This window comes from Gadus chalcogrammus, chromosome 7 (genome assembly GCF_026213295.1).
Source record: "Gadus chalcogrammus isolate NIFS_2021 chromosome 7, NIFS_Gcha_1.0, whole genome shotgun sequence".
Lineage (NCBI taxonomy): Eukaryota > Metazoa > Chordata > Actinopteri > Gadiformes > Gadidae > Gadus > Gadus chalcogrammus.
In genome coordinates, this window is record NC_079418.1 from 4,555,465 (window position 1) to 4,580,633 (window position 25,169).

Genomic DNA, 25,169 nt, shown 5'->3' on the forward strand with positions numbered 1-25,169 from the left:
TACACAGCTTTAATCAGGTGGGACTTTCCCGTGCCTGCTCCCCCTGAAATGAATACGCGAAACGGGTCAGGGTTTTTGCCATTGACTTTGTCAAGGCACCATGCGCGGATTTTGTAAAAAATTTGAGTCTGTTGTTCGTTTAACGTGCGCATAATGGACAGACTTTCAGCTCTTTGTATCGAGTGTGTGGGAAATTCTTTAGACAGCGTTGCCTTTGTGTCCGACTGCAAGTCCGGTATGGCTTCTCTTTCATTTGGATTTGTGTCGATGTTGTTAGACATCTCCTCCTGACATTCTAATCGCTCCAACTCAGATTCAGGGCAAAGGTCTGCCCATGCCTCGTCGTGAGACCCGTGGTGCCCTGCAACCTCTTGGCATCTGTCGAGCTCATCTGCATCTACTTCATTTCAACAGGGATCTGTTGAAATCTACAACTTCCTTAACACTTTGCGTTGTATTGCTGCTGTTAGTGATGGAACCGGTCCTGTAAAACTGCTCATAACTGTTGTACGGTGGAGGTTTTAACTCATCTGTTGAATAATGAGGCAAAAACAATTGTATCAAACTTTGGTAGTGTTTTTCTGGATATTTGGTTTGTGAGAAACGAGCGTATCTAGCAACAGCATAAGATCCCCTAGTTCTCATCTTAACAAAGCCAGTGTTATTTTCCAGTTTAACATAGCCCTTGCTGTGCTGCTCTTTCCCGTACAGAACTCTGTATTTTGAAGCAAATGCGGCTACACAAATATCATGGAAAATTGCGCCCTGGGGGCGGTTTTTGTAGCGGTCCGTTATGCTCGTCATCCATATCGAGTCTGTTGATGTGTCACCCTGTTCTGCTTTGCTTTGGATGACACTGAGAGGATAACTCATTCTGACGGTATTTTCACCAGTAGGGATAAATGTGACCAGTCTTGAGCATTCGTTGAGATGCATGTTTGTAACTCGATAAACACTTTCTTGAGCTGAGACCTCGCGATTGTGGAGAAAGACACTTCCCAACTTATTGGGTGTTTGTTTTGCATCTAAATTTCCATGTTTTTTCATTTCATTTTGAGTATGTTGTAACAATAAGCCCATGTCTTGTTCTGCTTTTGAGATGTAGGATATTATGTATACTACACAAGCAAAAGCATCGCAGACATATTGTATGTCCATGTTGGCATCCCAGCAACGCAAAAGGTCTTTGTTGTATTGATTAACGTAAACATCTGATGGGTTGCGTTTGTGTACAACCGCGTTTTTATTGGTTGTCAATCGGTAGGCATTTTCAAACATTTCCTGGGTGATGTTAACGGAAGCAAATAGCTGATCCACAGTGTCGAAGGTTAGGTCTGGACTTGACAGACTCAAAGTGTCTATCGGATCAGCGTCTGTTACCTCCTGGTTCTCGTCTGTTTTACTTCTACAAAGAAAGGTGTGGTTGCTTGGAGGACGTGGAAAGTTAAATCTGCATGTTGTGCCTTTTTTCCTACAACTCTTTGAGTGCTTAGAGCTGTGTTTTTGAACGCTGGAAACAACTTCATGCAATGCGTCGGTTGCCGGCGGGAGTTCACAACTGATGTATTTATCGATAAATTGTGTGACTTCTTGGTCTGTGTTTTTGCCTATTTTCGGTGCATTTTCTACCCAGAACAGACAATGAGTATGGGGTGAGCCGCGTTGTTGGAATTCAACTCTAAAAAATGTCTCGATAACTTTACCAATGGGGTTAGCTGGTGACTTGATGACGTCATTTAGGAAAGTCTGAAACCTGTGTTGGAACATTCTTGCCGCGGTAACCGGATTAGTTTTGAGTAAATTGCACCTCTGTGACCAGTCCAGGTCGTTGACATTTCCCTGTATTTTCTGTAGTCTCATGAAAACATCGATGAGTTCAGTCCAGCGTAAATCAGCACATGAAAATGAACAGAACCAAGTAGGGACACCAAGCTGACGAACCATAGCAAATAGATTTTTCTGTACACCTTGCCAAAAAACTGGAGTCCCTCGGATCGGTTGAAGGAACTTGTAACCGAGATCGGTTTTTAAGACATTTTGTACATAGTCTTTGTTTGAAAGCATGGCGGAAGTTATAGCCAATGATTCCCCTGCATGGTAACCTTTTCTCAATGCTATGGACACCTTGGAAACAACCTGATTGACCTCAGATAAATATTGAGCATAGAAAATGTAGTCCAAGTTGCTGCTAAACCTCCCATCAGCATTTAGGATTCGTGTGTTGATGTATCTACTGAGAGTGAGCCTGTGGGGCCGTGCATCATGGAATGTACCCGTGGGAAAAGAGTTGGGAAACATTTTGCTTCATTGCCCTTATCTGTCAGCAGCCTAACAGGACTGTTGCCCTCAGCTGGAGCTATTGATAAAACACTTTCGAAATGCTGATCAAATATTTCTTGTGCGATATCAATTGGTTGCAAACATGTGTCCAAGAGTAACCCGTGTGTTTGAGTTTCATATATGTGGTCAGCTTCTTCATCATCCGACACCTGGTCTGATTGAGTTGTAATGTCACTGCTTTCAGGTGCAGATGGAGTGTCATTAACTGGGTTGCATTCTTTCAAAACAGAACATGCATCTTCTGGCAAGGGATTTTCCCATTCTGCGTTAAAGTCTATGTCCTTATACCATTTATTCATGTCCTTTAAACATGCTATCGCATTTTGGATTTTTTGAGTGTGCACATATTGATACTGATAATGCCCCTTATAAGTACGTTTTCTTTTCAGTTTTATTCGGATCATTAAATCTTGATTTTCTAGCCTAGGGAGAACCGAAGTGACTACATCGCTGTTTGATGGAATTCTGAGAACCTCATGGCAATGCCACAAGTCGCATAAAGGGAATATTCAATGCGCACAGGTGTTGTTCTAATGAGTTCAGTGTGCCTAATTCGTCCGGAATTGGATCTAATGCCATATTGTTCACAGCACTCTCTTGGGGAACCTTACCACTGAGTATCTTGGAGTTGCAAGAGAAACATATCCACAATTTCCCAGCAACTGTCTGTTTTAGTTTGCATGGCGTTAAACATGCGTTATCACATTGATGGAGATATGTTGTAGTAATGCATTGTTTTGCAATTGCTGACACAGTTGAAGCCTTGGATTCATAGGAAGTTATGTCACATAATCGAACTTGCTTACGGAACAATAATCTGTGACATACACAACAAACATGTTCTGGTCCATGTTTGACCTCTTCTTGGAAGAGCTCAATTACAAAGTCAATATTGTGTTTTAAATGGGTTAGATTAAGCCTCTTTTGACTGATCCTTTCAAATAAAGAGGGTTTATAAGCCGGATCTTCTCTGTATTTGATTACAACTCTTTGTTTCACCTGGTTACGATGGGCAGGATTATTAGCATATTTTTCGACACCGCTGTTTATTACGTGTTGTTTGAACGGTTCATTATTAGCATATTTTTCAATACTTCTGTATTTTACTTGTTCTTTGAACGTTTCCTTAATAGCATATCTTTCGATACTGCTGTTTTTTGCTTTTGCTTGATACTGTTCATCACAATTATATCTTTGTTGTCTTTTTAGCTTTATAACTTGCCTATATTCCGTGTCTTCAGCATACGTTTTCTTCTTTCTTAGATCTTTTACTTTATCACTACATTTTTTACGTGGTGAAACCAGGTCTGCATTGGACATTTTGTGTGACATTTCGCAGAAGCTAGTTAAACTAAAGCATGTAAGAGAAGTTTCTTCTTTGACACATGCAATTGGTTCATAATGGCTTTCATTGCAGTGTTTCAGATATATAGCTTTTCTTGAAATCGGCTCAATGTTCGCCGTAAACGTAATCCATTTCTGTTGACTGTATGTGTAAATATCAACACAGAGAAAATCTGCTGAAGCTTGTATTTCCAACTCTGTGGCCCAGGATCCAACATATTTCATTTTGGATTCCCGGAGATATTGCTCCACAGAAGCAAATTGCCGTCTCAGACAAGTAATGTAATCAAGTGGATTATTTGAGATGTGATTCACTACAGCCTTTCGAAAGGCCTTGTGATGTGACTCGCAACCACTCAATACAGATGAAAGAGAACGAAAGAAACAATTACCGTCGCCTTCAATGGATGTAGTTTGGCATGGTTCAGGCTGTGCCATATCGAAGGTTTGTACAACAATATTTTGATCTAAACTTGGTACGATATTCAGTTTGTTGCACATCCTGTTTTTTTCCCTTAATGTCAATCCCGTAAACATTATATTGGGGCTATCTGTTACAGAAATTAAACAGACATCTGATGCACCCTCTGTGTGAATTGGAGGATCACTGTCAATGTTTACAGTTGTGTCACATGTAGAAGTGTTTGCTACAGGCTGCACGGTTTCAAGGGAAAAAGACGTGTTTACTGCAAGGGAATTTCTATCTGTTACCGAAAGGACACAGAGATCAGAGTCACTGTCTGTGTCCAAAGTACCGTCATGTGCCGAAGTGCTGGCTTCAGGCTGTGCAGTTAAAGCAGTAAATGGTGAGTTTACCTCAACAGCTTTCACACCAGTGACTTCAAACACCTTGTTTGGGATATCAAAAGCATGTGGATGATTTTGATATAAGGAATTTACAAGGTTCTTAATATGGTCATATAACTCATACACAGTAGCATAGTGCGCTACTATGCTGGTTCCATCCGGTGCAACTGAACCCCAAGTACTACGAGAATGAGGATCGAAAACTGCAAAAGCAGTTTCGACCTTGAAAACGGCACAGACACTTCCTTGGATGTTGAGCAAGCATGGGTCTGTCTGCAGCAGTGTCTTCTGAATAGCCTCTTCTAAAGGCATGGCTATGTTTTGCAAAGAAGCGTCATAATCATCCTTTTGATCAAGACTTCCAGTGAGTGTATCAAAATATTCCAAACTAAATAATTTATTGTTTAATTTGCAGTGGCTGGGTAACTCGGAAATTAAAATATGCCCACTGGTTCTGGCTGCACTGATTTCCTTATTTTCTAGCATAGATGTGTACAAGCCATTACCTTGTTTTAGAATATGATGAATGTTATTTTTTTTCCATTTGAGAACGCTATGGGTGGTGTGGGTCATAATCGCCGCTATGCCATTTGTAGCACACTGCTTACCTGCATTTTCCCCGAATATGTGGCTGCTCTGGTCAAACGATCCTTGAAGACACCCAGGGTTGTCATAAGTCACATGACTTGATGTAGCAGCTCTGGCAGGTGCAAAATCACAGGGTGCCTAAAAACACAACAGTAGTTCAATCAAAAAGGAGTGTAACCAATAGTTTATATCGAAATTAACAAGGAATTCATAAAAAGGCTAGGAATCAATCAGCTGTAGTTCATGGCTGTGTATAATGGGAAAACGGAATTGTACATGATATCAACATTACTTTAACTAATTTCCAAGATCTAATAAATGGCAGGAAAACTCACAAGGAACAGGGAATAACATGTTAAAAGTAAGTACCTTCTGATTGCCAAGTGTTACATGAGGATCTTCAAGCTGGCCATTGTCCTCAGGCGGGCTCTGCTGAAATGACAATTCAGTGTTTTTAAAAGCATGTTTGTTCCCAGTAAGTCATTTGAAAATGTACATAGTATAGGCAAATTAGTCAGAACTGCACACTTACACCATATCAATGTTTTAAAAGAATAAACACATCAAAACAAAATGGGTCTCTTAAGCTGTGGCTTTTCCCGTTGGTATACAATTTTTACACTAGTAATTACATACCTGCTGACTGCTCGCAGTGACCTCAGGTGCTGGTTCAAACGGCTCATGGTCCTCAATGTGTGTCATCTGCAATCACAAACATTACGAATGTTAAAAAAATTAGGTTTACCCCTACATGCAAACTCATAAGCCATAGAAAAGGGGACATTTAGTGTATTGTGGTGAACAGAATTAAGGACAAAGAAAACTTTTATTTCAGTTCAGTTTAAATAATTAAAATGAGCACAACAAGTTCATCAGCCAACCTTCTTGACATTTCCAATTCATAGTGTGTAGATATTACCAAGAACATGTTAAAAACAGTTAAACTATGTTGATTGTAATTATGAAGTAAAAATGTAAATGTTACTAGATGCTGATCCTGGAACAGATTGATTGCTTATTTGCAAATCATTTTTTATATTGTTGTCATTACCTTGGTTGAACATCTCAAGAAGCTGGTCTCATTGGCTGTTGGTTTATCAGCCTGGGCCATCGCAACTTTTGGACCCCAAGGTGTTGGCTCCTCTTGTTTTCTCTGTCCAGAGACAACCCGAGCAGCTGGCTGGTTCACCTTCTACAATGAGGTAAGGGAGCAAAATTATCATGAGAGATACAATTGTATGAAAATTGAAAAGTGGGCAGTTCAAAGAACTTACTGCTAATGTAGTTTATTTAAAACAGTAACAAACATAGTGTTGTGCACGCCTGTATTTTGTGGCACTACATACAAATTTAACAACAAAACCCAAACATTAAATTATTACAAGATGCTCTTTTTCCCCCATTCCTTTACCTCACAAAACTCTGTTTGAAGAAGCGGCCACTCATCAACACACAGAGTCTTGTCACCCCCCTCCGGTTGAGCAAACTGCAATGACATAGAAAGAATTATATGTACATTACAATTGAGAAATGGAAACACAAAACTACACTTTCTTAAAGGGTACTTAGAGAAAAAATCAAAAGAATAGAGAACCGCACTCTATTCACTGAATGTGTGTAATCATCACATGTTGTATGCAAATTACCTTGCTCGAAGGCACAAAGACGCTGCCCTCCAGAGTGGCTGGTACAGCAGCTTCTGGAACAGGTCGAGGGGGAGGTACCAGCTTCGAAGGTTTGGCAATCCTTGCTGGAGTTGGAAGTGCCTGGAAAATAATTGTAAATCATTGGCAAAACAATACCTACACAGAGAATGTTGGACTATCTCTTGTGTTAAAGGCGAAATCAGAAAATAGTTGTTCCTGTGTTTCAACCAAAAAACAAGTACATATTTCACTGAGAAATTACCAACCTCAAGGCGGGCCTTCTTTCCTTTGGAGACCACAGCCGTGGTTCCATGTGCCACCTTCCGTTTCTATCATAATGGAAGAGAACGGAAATGATAACAGTTAATGAAATATAACACATTTGTTATCAATGCAACTATCTGTACCATACAATGTAAAGCTTGTCATATGGGATTACAGGCGCTATTAATATGTATGCACTCACAAACAGTTAATATTAAAATCACACAAATTACCTTTGAGCGATTCCCCATGGGGACATCAAGGTTGGATGGAACAATGCGATCCATTGCAGCCAACTTGTCAGTGCTAAACCGGATAGGGTTTAGCATGACAAAGCACTCCCTCAGGACCAGAGGAGACACACAAACCTAGAAATTAAAAACAGAATTGAGCCATTGACCATTTGCCCTGTCTTATAGGAATAGCATTTAAATGAAACAACAAATGTATGCATCATTACGGTTTAATTTCCTATCAGCTATCATACCAATGTACAAACCTCATGAGGAAGGATCCGCACGGAAGACTGATCCCAGTCCTCAGGCGCATCCCAGGACTCAGGTTGGCTGCGCTATAAACACATAGGGGGAATTAGTATTCAATAAATGTGGCCTAACTAAAACTAAAGCTCTTCAAAATTGTATAACTTTTACCTTTCCGCGACGTCCGACGACAGTTTCCTTGAAGGGGTCAAGGGGACGTGGACGGGAAACCTCTCCCTTCACAACCACGGTGGTAGCAAAGGGTCTCACAGTCGGGGGTGACTTGGGAGGAGACACAGGCGGAGGTGTAACAGGCAGAGGTGACTGTAGCTGCAGAAAGGAGAAGTGCCACAGAAGCTTCGCGAGAAGCGGCATCCCCAGATCGTCACTCAGGTGGATCTATTATAATGAGAAGCACGGGTTATTATTGAAATAAACTGCTTTTGCCATATAAAAATGACATTACATGAATTTCTCACGTGCCAAGTTATAACACGACTTACCCCATCACGACTCCACAAGGCACGTGAGTCCAGCGGAAAGCGGTCAGCTGTGACGCAGTACTTTACATCTGCAGAAGAAAACAAATATTAAACCATACACTATATACATATTTTACACGTGGTACCAAGAGGTGGTGTTGATACACTAAAAGCTTTCCTACAAAGATATTCTATACTGACATTATCTCTTAATCATTTTTACATACCGTTCTTTGCTGCAACGCGACGAAACTCCTCTCGAAGGAATTGTTGCGGTGCCAATTCACTCGCCAGCCGGGGAGGGAAATCGAGCACAAACACCTGATCCGCACAAAAGTTTTGGATTACACACTATACAATTCTGTTAAATAGTCTGCCTTGAAAATACACTTTATTTTGTAACACAAAAACTACCTTAGGCCATCGACTGCGGGCAGCTCTCAGAAGTCCATCGAAGGCAACTCCAGCCGCTTCGATGCCGGGCGTCGCCGTGAGGTTGTTGCTCGGAGCCAGCAAGCAAACGATGTCTGGGGTTCTGGGGATGTCTGCGTTCAGCAACTCGGTGCGGAGCTCAGCGGCAGACGCCCCAGGCGTAGACAGGAACCCAAACGAAAGGCAACCGTCTGACATCCTCACGTAACGGTCGACCAACGCACGCAGATGCGAGTCGCCCACAAACAGCACAAACTATAAATAAGGACAAATAAAAAGTTGTCATTCCACTCCAAACATATTCCACAGCTAAATTATACATTATTTTCTGAAAGGTCTTTGACAAGTTTACCTGCTTATCTGGAGACTCAGGAGGGAGATCCAATCGGTTGAACTTCCCAGTGTGGGCAGAGACAGGCCAAGGCTTGACACGGTGACGTGCTCCAGTGCCATGCACTAATAAAGAGACTAATTCAACGCAAAACTAAAATGAATAACTTATCTCGAGCTGTTGATCTAAAAGTCAAACATCACACATTCATGCAATAGAATTCTGAGGAATATAAATGAGTTGAAAACATTATTGTATCTTTACGACTACATACCAGGGAGGAAGCCTCTAGCCAGAGTCGTTGCCATCGGAAGAATCGTCCTCATCCTCAGCTTGGATGCAGACGAAGCGCGCGAGGCACGAGGCATCTAACGATTTCACAATAAGAAAAATAGAATGCTTCAAAATAGGTACAAGATTTCCCTTTACAAATAAACATCAAGAAAGGCTGCATGTTGAAAACCCCACCCTGTACAGAGATGTATTTATGTAATTATAACCATGTGTTTTTATATGAAATGAGCATTAAACAGAACAGATAGGTGCAATAAATACACACACGCACAAGGTGTTCATGTGAAATCAATATATGGGCTAAAGCACAGCATTTAAAACACATTGCATATGGTGGACAGAGGTAGAATTAAGACTGTTGGGCGGATGTGTGCGTGTAAAAAGGAAATGTAACACGACATTGCAGCATTTAAAATTTCCTAATCACAGCCAACTTATAAAGCTTTCATCCAAGGACAAATTTAAAGCCAAATATTTGCATAGAATGACATAGGCAGTACAGAAACCATTTTCCCCAAAAAAATCTATTAATAGACAACTAAAATGCTAATTCAGTCAAAACCCAACCAGCACCAAGTAATATAACCAGCACCTCACCTTGAGTTGAACGGCGGACGATCTCCTGTTTCCCCTTTCAACACATGACCAACAAACCTACCTTGCTTAGACAATCTGAAAATCAGTATACAGCCACACACGACACAGCCCCACACAGCCCCATAGACAGGCACACACACAGACAGGCACACACACAGACAGACACACAGACACATACACACACACACACACACACACACACAGACACACAGACAGACAGACACACACACAGACAGACACACAGACCCACAGACACACACAGTCACTCACTCAGTGGAGAAGCAGGGCTTAAATAGCCCGCTTCTCCACTCATTCGGGGCTCTCCCAGCCCGGGAGCTCCTGCAAGGAGAGACCGGTCCTCGTGGGTGACGGGTTTCCACCCACGAAGAAGGGGACCGTTGATTCCTCCCGAGGTTTAAGTTATTTGTGTTAGGAGAGACTTGATGTTCGGTAATAAACCTGCCTTTTTTGGCTTTATCCAACGTAATGGTGTCCTGTTTGGGAGGAGTTGGTTCGCTCAACGTGGCGGGTTGCCACAACAGACACACACAGACACAGACACACGGACAGACACACACACACACACACACAGAACCACAGACACACACACACACACAGAACCACAGACACACACACACACACACACACAGACACACACGGACAGACACACACACACACACACAGACACACAGACACACACACACACAGACACACAGACACACACAGTCACACACACACACACACAGACACACAGACAGACACACAGACACACACACAGACAGACACACACACACACACACACAGACACAGACAGACACACAGACAGACACACACAGACACACAGGCACACAGACACACAGACAGACAGACACACACAGTCACACACACACACACACACAGACACACACACACAGACACACACACAGGCACACAGACACACAGACAGACACACAGACACACAGACACACAGACACACACACAGACACACAGACACACACACACACACACACACACACACAGACACACACACACAGACACACAGACACACACACAGACACACACACAGACACACACACAGACACACAGACACAAACACACAGACAGACACACACACACAGACACACACAGACACACAGACACACACAGACAGACAGACACACACACAGACACACACACACACACAGACAGACACACAGACACACAGACAGACACAGACACAGACAGACACACACACACACACAGACACACACACACACACACACACAGACACACACACACACACACACACACACACACAGACACACACACAGACACACACACAGACACACACAGACAGACACAGACAGACAGACACAGACAGACACAGACAGACACAGACACACACAGACACACACAGACACACACACACACACACACACAGACAGACACACACACACACACACAGACACACACAGACACACAGACACACACACACACACACACACAGACAGACACACAGACACACACACACACACAGACAGACACACAGACACACACACAGACACAGACAGACACACACACACAGACACACCCACACCCACACACACCCACAGACACACACACACACACACACACACACAGACACACACAGACACACACACACACAGACACACACACACAGACACACAGACACACACACACACAGACAGACACACAGACACACAGACAGACACACACACAGACAGACACACAGACACACACACACACACAGACACACCCACACACACAGACAGACACACAGACACAGACACACCCACACACACACACACAGACAGACACACACAGACACACACAGACACACACACACACAGACACACACACAGACACACAGACAGACACACACACAGACAGACAGACAGACAGACACACAGACAGACACACACACACACACACACACAGACAGACACACAGACACACACACACACAGACAGACACACAGACACACACACACAGACAGACACACACACAGACACACAGACACAGACACACACACAGACACACCCACACACACAGACAGACACACAGACACAGACACACCCACACACACACACAGACAGACACACACAGACACACACACAGACACAGACACACACACACACAGACACACACACAGACACACACACAGACACACAGACAGACACACACACAGACAGACAGACACACACAGACAGACACACACACACACAAACCATTTTCCAAAAAAATCTATTGATGGACAACTAAAATGCAAATACAGTCAAAACCCAGCCATCATTAGTAATATAACCAGCACCGCACCTTGAGTTGAACGGCGGACGATCTCCCGTTTCATGACCAACAGCACAGCATTTAAAACACATTGCATATGGTGGAATGAGGTAGAGTTTAGACTGTTGGGCGGATGTGTGCGTGTAAAAAGTGAATGTAACACGACATTTCAGCATTTAAAACACATTGCATTGTATGGACATTGTGGAGTCCACCAGAAAGCTTTTCTGTGGTAATATGGCTGGCGGCCTAGACGCCGCCGTTTCAACCCTCTGCGCATCTACTCGGCGCAGACGTGATCCCCTGTAGTATCGCGACATGCTAAGTTAGCCGCTACCAAAACAACTACAACCATAACCCTACATTGAAAACCTATCAACATCACTGCCGAAGAGAAAAGCTGCGTTTGTAAGAAACCAAACCGGACAAGCGCTGTTTCAACCCTCTGCGCAGACGTGATCCACTGTAGTATCGCGACATGCTAATTTAGCCGCTACCAAAACAACTACAACCCTAACCCTACATTGAAAACCTATCAACATCACTGCCGAAGAGAAAAGCTGCGTTTGTAAGAAACCAAACCGTTTGTAAATCCGTCAAGATTTCACAGATTCCACCACAAAGCTTTTCTGTGGCATAATGGCGGCCTAGACGCCTATCCATTTCAGATGATCCCACGTTTTCTCGTTTCGAGAGTTAAATAATGAACACTATATAGCAAAGGATTTGCGACAAAATATCATGCCTTCAGTGTGTTTTGTATTATACATACAGCGTCACTGACTTACGTCCGCTTCAACAGATTCCACCACAAAGCTTTTCTGTGGCAAAATGGCGGCCTAGACGCCGCCGTATGGCATCCAAATAATATATATACAGGATCCACAGGCTTTAATGTTTTGTCGCAAATCCTTTGCTTGCCATTACTGCATCAAAAGCAAACCGCCAAAGCAACCATGCAAACGTAATAATCCATTTCATAAGGACTTACCTTGACAACGAACTTCTTTGGTTGAACCGCAAAGTTGAAAGACAGAACGTACTCGAAAGAATCCGCTCACAATATTAATCCGTGGAAAGGAGAGCAAAAGGGTCTATCTGAACAAAGATGTCTCAAGCAGAGAAAATCCGATCAGAGTGAGACGAGCCGTGCGTCGCTGACGATAGTCATTCCCTGTGTGCAACTCGCGAAGCACCATGGGAGTATGCCACGCCCACACCTCTACAGATGTTGTAGATGTGTTTCGCTGCTCTTCATACCGGACAACATCAAATATATTTTCACGAATAAAGATTGATCTAAATACAGATGTCTAAATTGTTCTTAAAGGGATATGCCTAGCCTACTGTCCAGATAGGCTAACTGATGTAGGCTAGGATATAATTGAAACGGTATATAAAAACTGGGATTCGAACCCGGGTCCTCCACTCCACAGTCAGTGTTATCCCCTAGCCTACTCTAATCGATACCTTACGTTGTTCTATTACATACCTTACTATGCACAACTCCCGTAAACGATTGCAACGGAAATCCCGATGGGATCCATCTGCTGTGTGTGTGTGCGTGTTTCTATTCTATTCTCGCTCGTTCGTAATTCTTACATCAATAGCCTACTCTCCAATAATAGGCTATATAGGGAAATATATTCATTCAAACTATTAACCCTCATAAGGTGTTCGGGTCTGTGGGACCCGTTTTCAGTTTTTAGCTTTATAAAAGTGATACAAATAATTATTTTTTTGAACTAAGATTCAATGGCTTTGGCTCATTTTCTGTGAGGAACATAAATCAGAAAACATTTTCAAGGACCCCCCCCTGTATACCCCCCCCCCATCACATTTATATTACACACAGGGTGTTCGGGTCCAGTGTGTGTGTGTGTGTGTGTGTGTGTGTGTGTGTGTGTGTGTGTGGAGTAAAGCAGGTGAATGGGCCCTTGGTGTGAGCACCCACAGTGTGCACCCACTGTTCCCGCACAAGGTTGCAACATTGGAGCACCCAACACTATCTACACCCATATTCCCACACATTTCACCCTCTGTCTTGCGGGAACAAAGCTTGGGGATCTGACACTATAGAAAATCTCTGTCAGCGTGGTTCCATACCACAACTGATCAAGATGGCAAAGCTATTCTCTGTTCAAACTGCCTTACAGTTGATATTTGAAGAGACAGAGGGTTTTGATGGTGATGCTGAGGAAACAGTTTCAGAAAGTGAGGATAACATTTCTGAAAATTCAGAGTCTGACACTGAGTTTGAAGAGGAGGATCAGCATCAGCCAGCTCCGAAACGTAAAAGACAAATACACTATATACATAATACATAATAATATAAAACACAATATACATGCAACCAGTGCAAAAAATACATATGCAATACACACACAGTGAGACTCTGCCCCTCATGTGTGGTATAGACTGATATACGTATAATGGCTGTGTTCAAAGGCTTTAATGTCTTGTTCAGACAGATGTTATTGAGTATGTTTCAATTTCTAATGATGTTGATAATTTCCCAGTTATGCCTGTTTTATGATGCATTTCCTTATTGTATTACATGCTAATACGAAAATGAACAAAAACGAGTGGCACCATTCATAAATATGATTTAACAAAGGTAAAGGGAACAAAAATTAACATGTGTGTTGTTTATATTACTTGCAATTGGGTTGAAGTAACCATTTGGTGAGTATTTAAAAAAAAAAGGTTAGATTATGTTGAATTAAAAGGCCAAAAATGCAATGGGTCCACCAGACCCAGCAGCACCTCCTGTGTAACAAAAAAACGAACACCCTATTTTAAAACTAAAGAGGCTGGTGTTTTGTTTTAGATAATTTGTTTATATTGTACAGTAGTTATATGGCTACATGAGGCCGTAGCACAGTTAAAAGACGAGCTGAGCCGGTGACATCATCGGGTCCGCTGCTGTTCCAATTGCAGGTGCGTACTCCCGTCCTCGGAAGTGTTAAGTTGAAGTCCGTACTTGCCAAGTACGAACTTCCAAGCCTGCGAGTCCGTAGTTTGCTTACTTGGAATTGAGAAACGGCGTATGCCAAAAGTTGCAGCTGACTCCAGTGAATCTGTGGATATAAAGGTTTGACTGTGGGAGGTTCGGTGTGGGAGATATATCCCCAAACACGTTTTCAGAACATTCCTTTGGCCAGTTAGGAGATGAACAATTGCCACGTTTATGGCGGCCCCTGATGGCGAAATTTTGTAGAAGATATACAATTTCCTCGTTTATTGCGCCCCCTTATGGCTTTTGTTGTCTGCGTAGTCCGAAGAAATCTGGATCTAGTCATGCAATTTGCGTGTCTGCACCATTTACGGTTTGGGCTGTGGTACCACTTTTAGGGAGGTACAAATAAGAACAAGAAATGTGCATTTCGCCGGCACAACGCGAAGCATGTGTTCAAAATGCTACCGTGAACCTGTGGATACGAAGGTTTTGACTGTGGGAGGTTTGTGTGGGAGATATATCCCCAAACGCGTTCAGAACATTCCTTTGGCCAGTTAGGAGATGTACAATTCCCTCGTTTATGGCGGCCCCTAATGGCAAAATTTTGTAGAAGATATACAATTTCCTCGTTTATTGCGCCCCCCAATGGCTAAATATTCTGAACGACATAAAGGGTAGCACCGACATGTGTCTAAAATTTGGACTTGATCCGATATCTAATCTTGGATTTATTTGGATTTTCGATTTTCCACGTCTAATTTAGCTAATAAACCAATATTCAAAACGCTACCGTTTCGTCGTCGAAGGTCGGATCAAAAAAGTGTTCAAGGATTTATTTTCGTGTGCGTCTGAAGATGTCGTCTGCAAAGTTTTGTGTCGATTGGTCAAGAAATGTGGGAGGAGTAGGGAAACATTTTGCAGAAGATATACAATTTCCTCGTTTATTGCGCCCCCTAATGGCGAAGTTTTCTGAAATTTTGGACTCGATCCGATATCTACTTTTGGATTTTTTGGGATTTTTGATTTTCCACGTCTAATGCATTCTTTGCGTGTGCGTCTGAAGATGTCGTGTGCAAAGTTTGGTGTCGATTGGTCAAGAAATGTGGGAGGAGTAGGGAAAAAACAGTTTTGCGGTTTTCGCGATTTAGCGAAAAATATTCATAGACGCAAATGGGCGTGGCCTAGGCCAAAAGATGCAGCAGAATCCAACAGGATCCAACCTGAATCCAACAGGATCCAACCTGTTGGCTTGGACCCCTAACTAGAACTGCAAGCAGTTATGCAGGGGTCCAAGAAGTGTGCATTTCGCCGGCACAACGCGACAAGAAATGTGCATTTCGCCGGCACAAAGCGAAGCATGTGTTCAAAACGCTACCCTGAACCTGTGGATACAAAGGATTTGACTGTGGTAGGAGTAGCGAGGAGTCAGTGTGGCGTTTTCGCGGCGAAATTTTGTAGAAAATATACAATTTCCTCGTTTATTGCGCCCCCTAACAGCGAAATTTTCCGAAATGTTTATCGAACGACATTAAGGTTAGCACAAACATGTGTGTAAAATTTGGACTCGATCCGATGTCTAATTTTGATTTTCTTTGGATTTTTGATATTCCACGTCTAATTTAGCTAATAAACCAATATTCAAAACGCTACCGTTTCGTCGTCGAAGGTCTGATCAAAAAAGTGTCTCATGCATTCTTTGCGTGTGCGTCTGAAGATGTCGTGTGCAAAGTTTGGTGTCGATTGGTCAAGAAATGTGGGAGGAGTAGGGAAAAAACAATTTTGCGGTTTTTGCGATTTAGCGAAAAATATTCATAGACGCAAATGGGCGTGGCCTATGCCAAAAGATGCAGCAGACTCCAGTGCATCTGTGTGTACAAGTTTTTGGACTCTGGGACGTTCGGTGTAGGAGTTATAGCCCCAAACGCGTATTCCTTGGTATAGCGCCACCTAGTGGCCGGCGTGTCTGGATTTTGTCGTCTGAATAGTCTTCACGGACCTGGATCTAGTCATGCAAATGGCATGTCGGCACCATTTACGGTCTGGGCTGTGGTACCACTTTCTTGGTAGGAAGTATAACTAGAACTGCAAGCAGTTATGCAGGGGTCCAAGAAGTGTGCATTTCGCCGGCACAACGCGACAAGAAATGTGCGTTTCGCCGGCACAAAGCGAAGCTTGTGTTCCAAACGCTACCCTGAACCTGTGGATACAAAGGATTTGACTGTGGTAGGAGTAGCGAGAAGTCAGTGAAGCGTTTTCGCGGCAAAATTTTGTAGAAGATATACAATTTCCTCGTTTATTGCGCCCCCTAATGGCGAAATTTTCCGAATTTTTTATCGAACGACAGTAAGGTTAGCACCAACATGTGTGTAAAATTTGGACTCGATCCGATGTATAATTTTGGATTTCTTTGGATTTTTGATATTCCACGTCTAATTTAGCTAATAAACCAATATTCAAAACGCTACCGTTTCGTCGTCGAAGGTCTGATCAAAAAAGTGTTTCATGCATTCTTTGCGTGTGCGTCTGAAGATGTAGTGTGCAGAGTTTGGTGTCGATTGGTCAAGAAATGTGGGAGGAGTAGGGAAAAAACAGTTTTGCGGTTTTCGCGATTTAGTGAAAAATATTTGACGCAAATGGGCGTGGCCTAGGCCAAAAGATTTTAAAGTTTTGAAGGTGGGAGGTTCGGTGTGGGAGTTATAGCCCCAAACGCGTATTCCTTGGTATAGCGCCACCTAGTGGCCGGCATGTCTGGATTTTGTCGTCTGCCGTCACCTCACGGACCTGGATCTAGTCATGCAATTGGCGTGTCGGCACCATTTACGGTTTGGGCTGTGGGCACACTTTTAGTGCTGGAATAATAATAGGAATAATCCTTACAAAAACAATAGGGATCCAACCTGTTGGCTTGGACCCCTAAATATAGCTGCGAGCAGCAATGTGGGTGTCAAGCGTAATGGGACTCGGTAGGCTAATTCTGCCGGATGGACGTAATCGGCAAGGGGGCTGACGACCGTCTCGGAAATCGGCAATTCCGACAGCCGGTGGGATGAGCATTATGTGGGAAAATGACCCCACCTAGAGGTAAGGGGGCAATACAGTCTGCCTGACAGAACAAATGTCACAAATACATAGGGGTATTCGAAACAATATCCCTAAAAGAGACACAATGTAAACAAGCATCCGTTCTGGAGGTGGTTCGTGAAGCATCGAATGCAGTGGGAACTGCAGTTTATATCGTAAGTGGGAGGAATGGTAAATATAGTCATTGTTGCATTATACATTAAGTACCGCATGTCGCCACACGAGTGCAGTGTCTACCCATTAATGAGCGCCACACGAGTGCAGTGTCTACCCATTAATGAGCGCCGTCACGTTTGATTGCCTGTCACGGCCAAACTGTTTTGAATTTGAGAAATCTGTTTAACACATTTGTTCAGCTTGGTCTGAAGTTCATATATGCAAAGTTTTATGAAGATTGGACATTATTTGTGGCCTGTGGAAATTTACAACTGATTTTGACAACTTTCAACATGGTGGCCAAGTTCTGAGGTTGCCATGAGAAATAATTTGTAAGCTATATGGGGAGGTCTGACAGTATCACCAGACATTAATAATAAGTTTAGTTTAGTTTAGTTTAGTTTAGTTTAGATAGTTTATTTCGAACATGTGCGGGTAACACAACAAAGTGAACTGAAAAAACAAAAAAAACAAATCCAATGAGAATAGTGAAAACAACAATAACAAAAGTCAGTATAAAAAGTAATAATGTGAACCCAACATGTCCGAAAAGGAGTAGGATGAAGCATATGCTTATTTAAACCTACCCCTTCTCGACTACTCAAGTAATAATCTAACTCCCCAAATATACATATCTAATAATACATATTTACAAACATAGAAAATAGAAAAAAAAAAATAGAAAATAAATAGATTAAATAAACAAATACATAAGTCATTTATAATTCATGAAAACACCCGTTGTTAAAGCCCTTCTTCCTCCCTGTACCTTGTGAAAACTATATGTTTGAACCGCTTTTTAAACTGGATCATGCTTGGACATTGCTTGAGTCCCACACCCAGTCTGTTCCACAACCTCACTCCACAAACTGAAAGACAAAAACTTTTTAATGTTGTTCGTGCCCGCTGATGTTTTAAATTGAACTCCCCCCTCAGATTATAACCCCCAACTCTGTAAAAAAACAATTTTTGAATGTTGCTGGGAAGTAGATTGTTTTTTGCTTTGTACATGATTTGTGCTGTTTGGAAATGAACCAGATCAGTGAATTTTAATGTTTTTGATTTTAAGAATAGTGAATTAGTGTGGTCTCTATACCCAGTATTATGAATTATTCGTATGGCTCTTTTCTGTAGTATGGATAGAGATTGTATTGTACATTTATAAGTATTGCCCCAAACCTCTGCACAGTATTGTAGATATGGTGAAATCAGTGAACAGTAGAGAATGTGGAGTGATTTGTGGTCCAGAATTTGTTTAGCTTTGCTCAGAACTGAAATGCTTCTTGACAGTTTGCTTTGTACATGTTTTATATGAGACTTCCAGTTTATTTTATCATCAATTGTTACCCCAAGAAACTTGATTTCATAAACCCTTTCAACGTCCACCCCATCTATTTGTAACTGTACTTGTGTATTCTTATTGTAATTGCCAAATAACATGAATTTTGTTTTACTTAAGTTTAACGATAATTTGTTTCTGTCAAACCACATTTTCAGTTTGCACATTTCAGTGTTGATCCTCCCCAGTATGTAAGTTTGAAATGTACTCATGTGAAGAGAGAGGAGTCAAAACACATCGACATTAATAACAGCGCCCCCTAGAGGTCAAAGGTCACCAAATTCATTTAGTGTCACCTTTATGGGGTCATAGGTCTACCTACCAAGGTTGGTTATGATATGTCAAAGGCCTGCTGAGATATGGGCTTACATCCGGTTTGGCGGCTTGGCCGCCAAATTTGATTGACTTTAGCGGGCAAATGGTTTTGAATTTGAAAAATCTATTCGATGTTTTTTATCAAGCATGGCCGGGAGATCATGTTTGCCAAGTTTCGAGATGTTTGGACAAGATTTGTGATAGAAGTAGCATTTGGATGGTTTTTTACATAAACCAAGATGGCGGAAATATACCTCATGGCGCAATGACGTCATAGGGTGTGTTGAACTGGGCTTGGTTCAAGGAATCCAATGATACCTGGTTTGTGAATATTGGTCGAATGGGTCAAAAGTTATGAACATGAATGCATGTCCAACTTTGACCTGTTGGTGGCGCTAGAGCTTTTGGGCTAGCGACCTGAGATTGGGTTAATGGGGCTGTCTCGAACCAGTGTGCCAAATTTCACAACTTTTCGCCAAGCGGTTCTAAGGGCTGCCATTGACTCCCATTGAAGGATAATAATAATAAATATAGCTGCGAGCAGCAATGTGGGTGTCAAGCATAATGGGACTCGGTAGGCTAATTCTGCCGGATGGACGTAATCGGCCAGGGGAATACATGACGACCGTCTCGGAAATCGGCAATACCGACAGCCGGTGGGATGAGGAAATGGGAAAAGGACCCCACCTAGAGGTAAGGGCGCAATACAGTCTGCCTGACAGAACAAATGTCACAAATACATAGGGGTATTCGGAACAATATTCCTAAAAGAGCCACAATGTAAACAAGCATCCGTTCTGGAGGTGGTTCGTGAAGCATCTAATCCATCGGGAATTGAAGTTTATATTGTAAATCGGCGTAATGGTAAATATAGTCATTGTTGTAGTATACATTAAGTACCGCTTGTCGCCACACGAGTGCAGTGTCTACCCATTAATGAGCGTCGTCAAGTTTGATTGGCTGTCACGGCCAAACGGTTTTGAATTTGAGAAAGCGGTTTGATACATTTGTTCAGCTTGGTCGGAAGATCATATATGCCAAGTTCTATGAAGATTGGACATTGTAGTGTTCTCGTGCAGTGTGTTGTAACCCTGACTTAACACCGAGTTAAACCGTAGCCAATGAAGACAGAGTCGTAGTAAGGTTGACCATTTACTGTCACAATTCCTCATTAACAGACGGTGAAAACTGCAAATAAAAGAATACAAAAATACTGAATGTACATTTGACTAAACAGCATGTTGTACATAGTTGTAAATAATAATATAAACTGTCTAACACTGCATGAAGACATTCTGATGCCAATTGCATTGATTTTAGTTTGTACACAATTGCTAACCAAAACGTTTTTAACAACACATCAAACATTATTTTTAACTAAATCCACTCTAATATATTATCTTAAACATGTCTTGCATTGATTAAACAAACTTACGGCATTGCCTCTTAGATGCTTTCATGTGGATGCTAGCGGATTACAATCAGAAGATGCACATGTCTGCCATTCCTTCTACAGAGGTAAGATTTTTAACAGGAAATGACGTCACCGGAAGTGACTAAACCGGAAGTGACATAATCACAAACCTAAAACGGCAAAATTATATGAATTTATACATTGGCTTATTTTAACTGTAAAGTAATTATTCACATCCGTTTTTACATATACATATTTAAGAAATCAATGTAAGAATATTAAATGAGTGCCAGGAGAGACAACACAGACATAATTTGTGGCCTGTGGAAATTTTCAACTGATTTTGACAACTTTCAACATGGCGGCCAAGTTCTGATGCAATGAGAAATAATTCATAAGCTACATAAGGAGGTCTGGCAGTATCCTCAGACATTAAAAATAAGTTTGAAATGTACTCATGTGAAGAGAGAGAAGTTAAAACACGTCTTCATTAATTATAGCGCCCCCTATAGGTCAATGGTCACCAAATTCAGTGAGTGTCCCCCTGATGATGTTATGGGTCTATGTATCAAGTTTGGTTATGATATGTCAAAGGGCTGCTGAGATATTGGCGTGTTTCCGGTTTGGCGGCTTCGCGGTCGAATATCATTGGCTGTCGCGGATATTTCTGCAAGAAATAATATACTAGCTATACGGGAAGGTCTAATAGTATCACTAGACATTGAAAATAAGTTCTAAATGTACTCATGTGAAGAGAGAGGAGTCAAAACACATCGACATTAATAACAGCGCCCCCTAGAGTTCAAATATCACCAAATTCATTCAGTTTAAACTTTATGGGGCCATGGGTCTATGTACTAAGGTTGGTTATGATACGTCAAAGGGCTGCTGAGATATGGGCTTACATCCGGTTTGGCGGCTACTTTGCCAAATTTGATTGGCTGTAGCGGGCAAACGGTTTTGAATTTGACAAATCTATTAGATGTTTTGTATCAAGCATGGCCAGAAGATCATGTGTACCAAGTTTCGAGATGATTGGACAAGATTTGTGATAGAAGTAGCATTTTGAGGGTTTTTGACATAAACCAAGATGGCGGACATATACGTCATGGCGCAATGACGTCATAGGGTGTGTTGAACTGGGCTTGGTTCAAGGAATCCAATGATACCTGGTTTGTGAAAATTGGTCGAATAGGTCGAAAGTTATGAACATGAATGCATGCCCAACTTTGACCTGTTGGTGGCGCTAGAGCTGTTGGGCTAGCGACCTGAGATTGGCTTAATGGGCTAATGGGGCAGTCCTGAACAAGTGTGCCAAATTTCACAACTTTTCGCCAAGCGGTTCTATGGGCTGCCATTGACTCCAATGGCAGCATAATAATAATAAATATAGCTGCGAGCAGCAATGTGGGTGTCAAGCGTAATCGGACTCGGTAGGCTAATTCTGCCGAATGGACGTAATCGGCCAGGGGGCTACATGACGACCGTCTCGGAAATCGGCAATAAAGACAGCCGGTGGGAAGAGCATTATGTGGAAAAATGACCCCACCTAGAGGTAAGGGCGCAATACAGTCTGCCTGGCAGAACAAATGTCACAAATACATAGGGGTATTCGGAACAATATCCCTAAAAGAGACACAATGTAAACAAGCATCCGTTCTGGAGGGTGTTCGTGAAGCATCTAATCCAGTGGGAATTGCAGTTTATATTTTAGGTGGGCGGAATGGTAAATATAGTCATTGTTGCATTATACATTAAGTACCGCATGTCGCCACACGAGTGCAGTGTCTACCCATTAATGAGCGCCACACGAGTGCAGTGTCTACCCTTTAATGAGCGCCGTCAAGTTTGATTGGCTCTCACGGCCAAACGGTTTTGAATTTGAGAAAGCTGTTTGATACATTTGTTCAGCTTGGTCTGAAGATCATATATGCCAAGTTCCATGAAGATTGGACATAATTTGTGGCCTGTGGAAATTTACAACTGATTTTGACAACTTTAAACATGGTGGCCAAGTTCTGAGGTTGCAATGAGAAATAATTTGTAAGCTATATGGGGAGGTCTGACAGTATCATCAGACATTGAAAATAAGTTTGAAATGTACTCATGTGAAGAGAAAGGAGTTAAAACACGTCTTCATTAATTATAGCGCCCCCTAGAGGTCAATGGTCACCAAATTCATTAATTGCCCCCAAGATGATATTATGGGTCTATGTAACAAGTTTGGTTATGATATGTCAAAGGGATGCTGAGATATTGGCGTGTTTCCGGTTTGGCGGGTTCGCGGTCGAATATCATTGGCTGTCGCGGATATTTCTGCAAGAAATAATATACTAGCTATACGGGGAGGTCAAATAGTATCACTAGACATTGAAAATAAGTTTTAAATGGACTCATGTGAAGAGAAAGGAGTCAAAACACATCGACATTAATAACAGCGCCACCTAGAGGTCAAAGGTCACCAAATTCATCCAGTGTAACCTTTATGGGGTCATGGGTCTATGTACCAAGGTTGGTTATGATATGTCAAAGAACTGCTGAGATATGGGCTTACTTCCGGTTTGGCCGCTGCGCTGCAAAATTTGATTGGCTTTAGCGGGCAAACGGTTTTGAATTTGACAAATCTATTCGATGTTTTTCATCAAGGATGGCCAGAAGATCATGTGTGCCAGGTTTCGAGATGATTGGACAAGATTTGTGATAGAAGTAGAATTTTGAAGGTTTTTGACATAAACCAAGATGGCGGATTTATACGTCATGGCGCAATGACGTCATAGGGTTTGTTGAACTGGGCTTGGTTCAAGGAATCCAATGATACCTGGTTTGTGAATATTGGTCGAATAAGTCGAAAGTTATGAACATGAATGCATGTCCAACTTTGACCTGTTGGTGGCGCTAGAGCTGTTGGGCTAGCGACCTGAGATTTGGTTAATGGGCTAATGGGGCTGTCCTGAACCAGTGTGCCAAATTTCACAACTTTTCGCCAAGCGGTTCTATGGGCTGCCATTGACTCCCATTGAAGGATAATAATAATAATAATAATAGGAATTCGTACGAAAACAATAGGTTGTCTCGCAACATAGTTGCTTGACACCCAAATATAGCTGCGAGCAGCAATGTGGGTGTCAAGCATAATCGGACTCGGTAGGCTAATTCTGCCGGATGGACGCATTTGGCCAGGGGGCTACATGACGACCGCCTCGGAAATCGGCAATACCGACAGCCGGTGGGATGAGTAAATGGGAAAAAGGACCCCACCTAGAGGTAAGGGCGCAATGCAGTCTGCCTGACAGAACAAATGTCACAAATACATAGGGGTATTCGGAACAATATCCCTAAAAGAGACACCATGTAAACAAGCATCCCTTCTGGAGGTGGTTCGTGAAGCATCTGATCCAGTGGGAATTGCAGTTTATATTTTAAGTGGGCGGAATGGTAAATATAGTCATTGTTGCATTATACATTAAGTACCGCTTATCGCCACACGAGTGCAGTGTCTACCCATTAATGAGCGCCGTCAAGTTTGATTGCCTGTCACGGCCAAACGGTTTTGAATTTGAGAAAGCTGTTTAACACATTAGTTCAGCTTGGTCTGAAGATCATATATGCAGAGTTTCATGAAGATTGGACATAATTTGTGGCCTGTGGGAATTTACAACTGATTTTGACAACTTTCAACATGGCGGCCAAGTTCTGATGTTGCAATGAGAAATAATTCATAAGCTATATGAGTAGGTCTGACAGTATCATCAGACATTGAAAATAAGTTTGAAATGTACTCATGTGAAGAGAAAGGAGTTAAAACACGTCTTCATTAATTATAGCGCCCCCTAGAGGTCAATGGTCACCAAATTCATTAATTGCCCCCAAGATGATATTATGGGTCTATGTAACAAGTTTGGTTATGATATGTCAAAGGGATGCTGAGATATTGGCGTGTTTCCGGTTTGGCGGGTTCGCGGTCGAATATCATTGGCTGTCGCGGATATTTCTGCAAGAAATAATATACTAG

At 42.2% G+C, this 25,169-nt stretch overlaps 3 protein-coding genes across 3 annotated transcripts; all 3 read right to left on the bottom strand.

The window, feature by feature from the left end:
- Positions 1 to 317: 317 nt before the first annotated feature.
- LOC130386459 (uncharacterized) lies at positions 318 to 2,380 on the bottom strand. The gene has a single exon (XM_056595396.1). It carries the CDS (start codon positions 2,296 to 2,298, stop codon positions 403 to 405), a length of 1,896 nt encoding a protein of 631 aa, XP_056451371.1. The 5' UTR covers positions 2,299 to 2,380; the 3' UTR covers positions 318 to 402.
- A 165-nt stretch (positions 2,381 to 2,545) lies between these two features.
- On the bottom strand, positions 2,546 to 7,145 carry LOC130386458 (uncharacterized). Its single transcript, XM_056595394.1, has 7 exons — positions 6,992 to 7,145; positions 6,726 to 6,845; positions 6,491 to 6,565; positions 6,131 to 6,271; positions 5,716 to 5,781; positions 5,449 to 5,511; positions 2,546 to 5,217 (listed from the first exon to the last, which is right to left on the bottom strand). The coding sequence occupies exons 4-7, from the start codon at positions 6,188 to 6,190 to the stop codon at positions 2,815 to 2,817; spliced, it is 2,592 nt and encodes an 863-aa protein (XP_056451369.1). The 5' UTR covers positions 6,191 to 6,271; positions 6,491 to 6,565; positions 6,726 to 6,845; positions 6,992 to 7,145; the 3' UTR covers positions 2,546 to 2,814.
- LOC130385494 (uncharacterized) lies at positions 6,265 to 8,830 on the bottom strand. Its single transcript, XM_056594002.1, has 10 exons — positions 8,738 to 8,830; positions 8,368 to 8,640; positions 8,181 to 8,274; positions 7,975 to 8,042; positions 7,643 to 7,870; positions 7,489 to 7,560; positions 7,223 to 7,357; positions 6,992 to 7,054; positions 6,726 to 6,778; positions 6,265 to 6,271 (listed from the first exon to the last, which is right to left on the bottom strand). Exons 2-10 carry the CDS (start codon positions 8,581 to 8,583, stop codon positions 6,265 to 6,267), a joined length of 936 nt encoding a protein of 311 aa, XP_056449977.1. The 5' UTR covers positions 8,584 to 8,640; positions 8,738 to 8,830.
- Between the last annotated feature and the right edge of the window lie 16,339 nt (positions 8,831 to 25,169).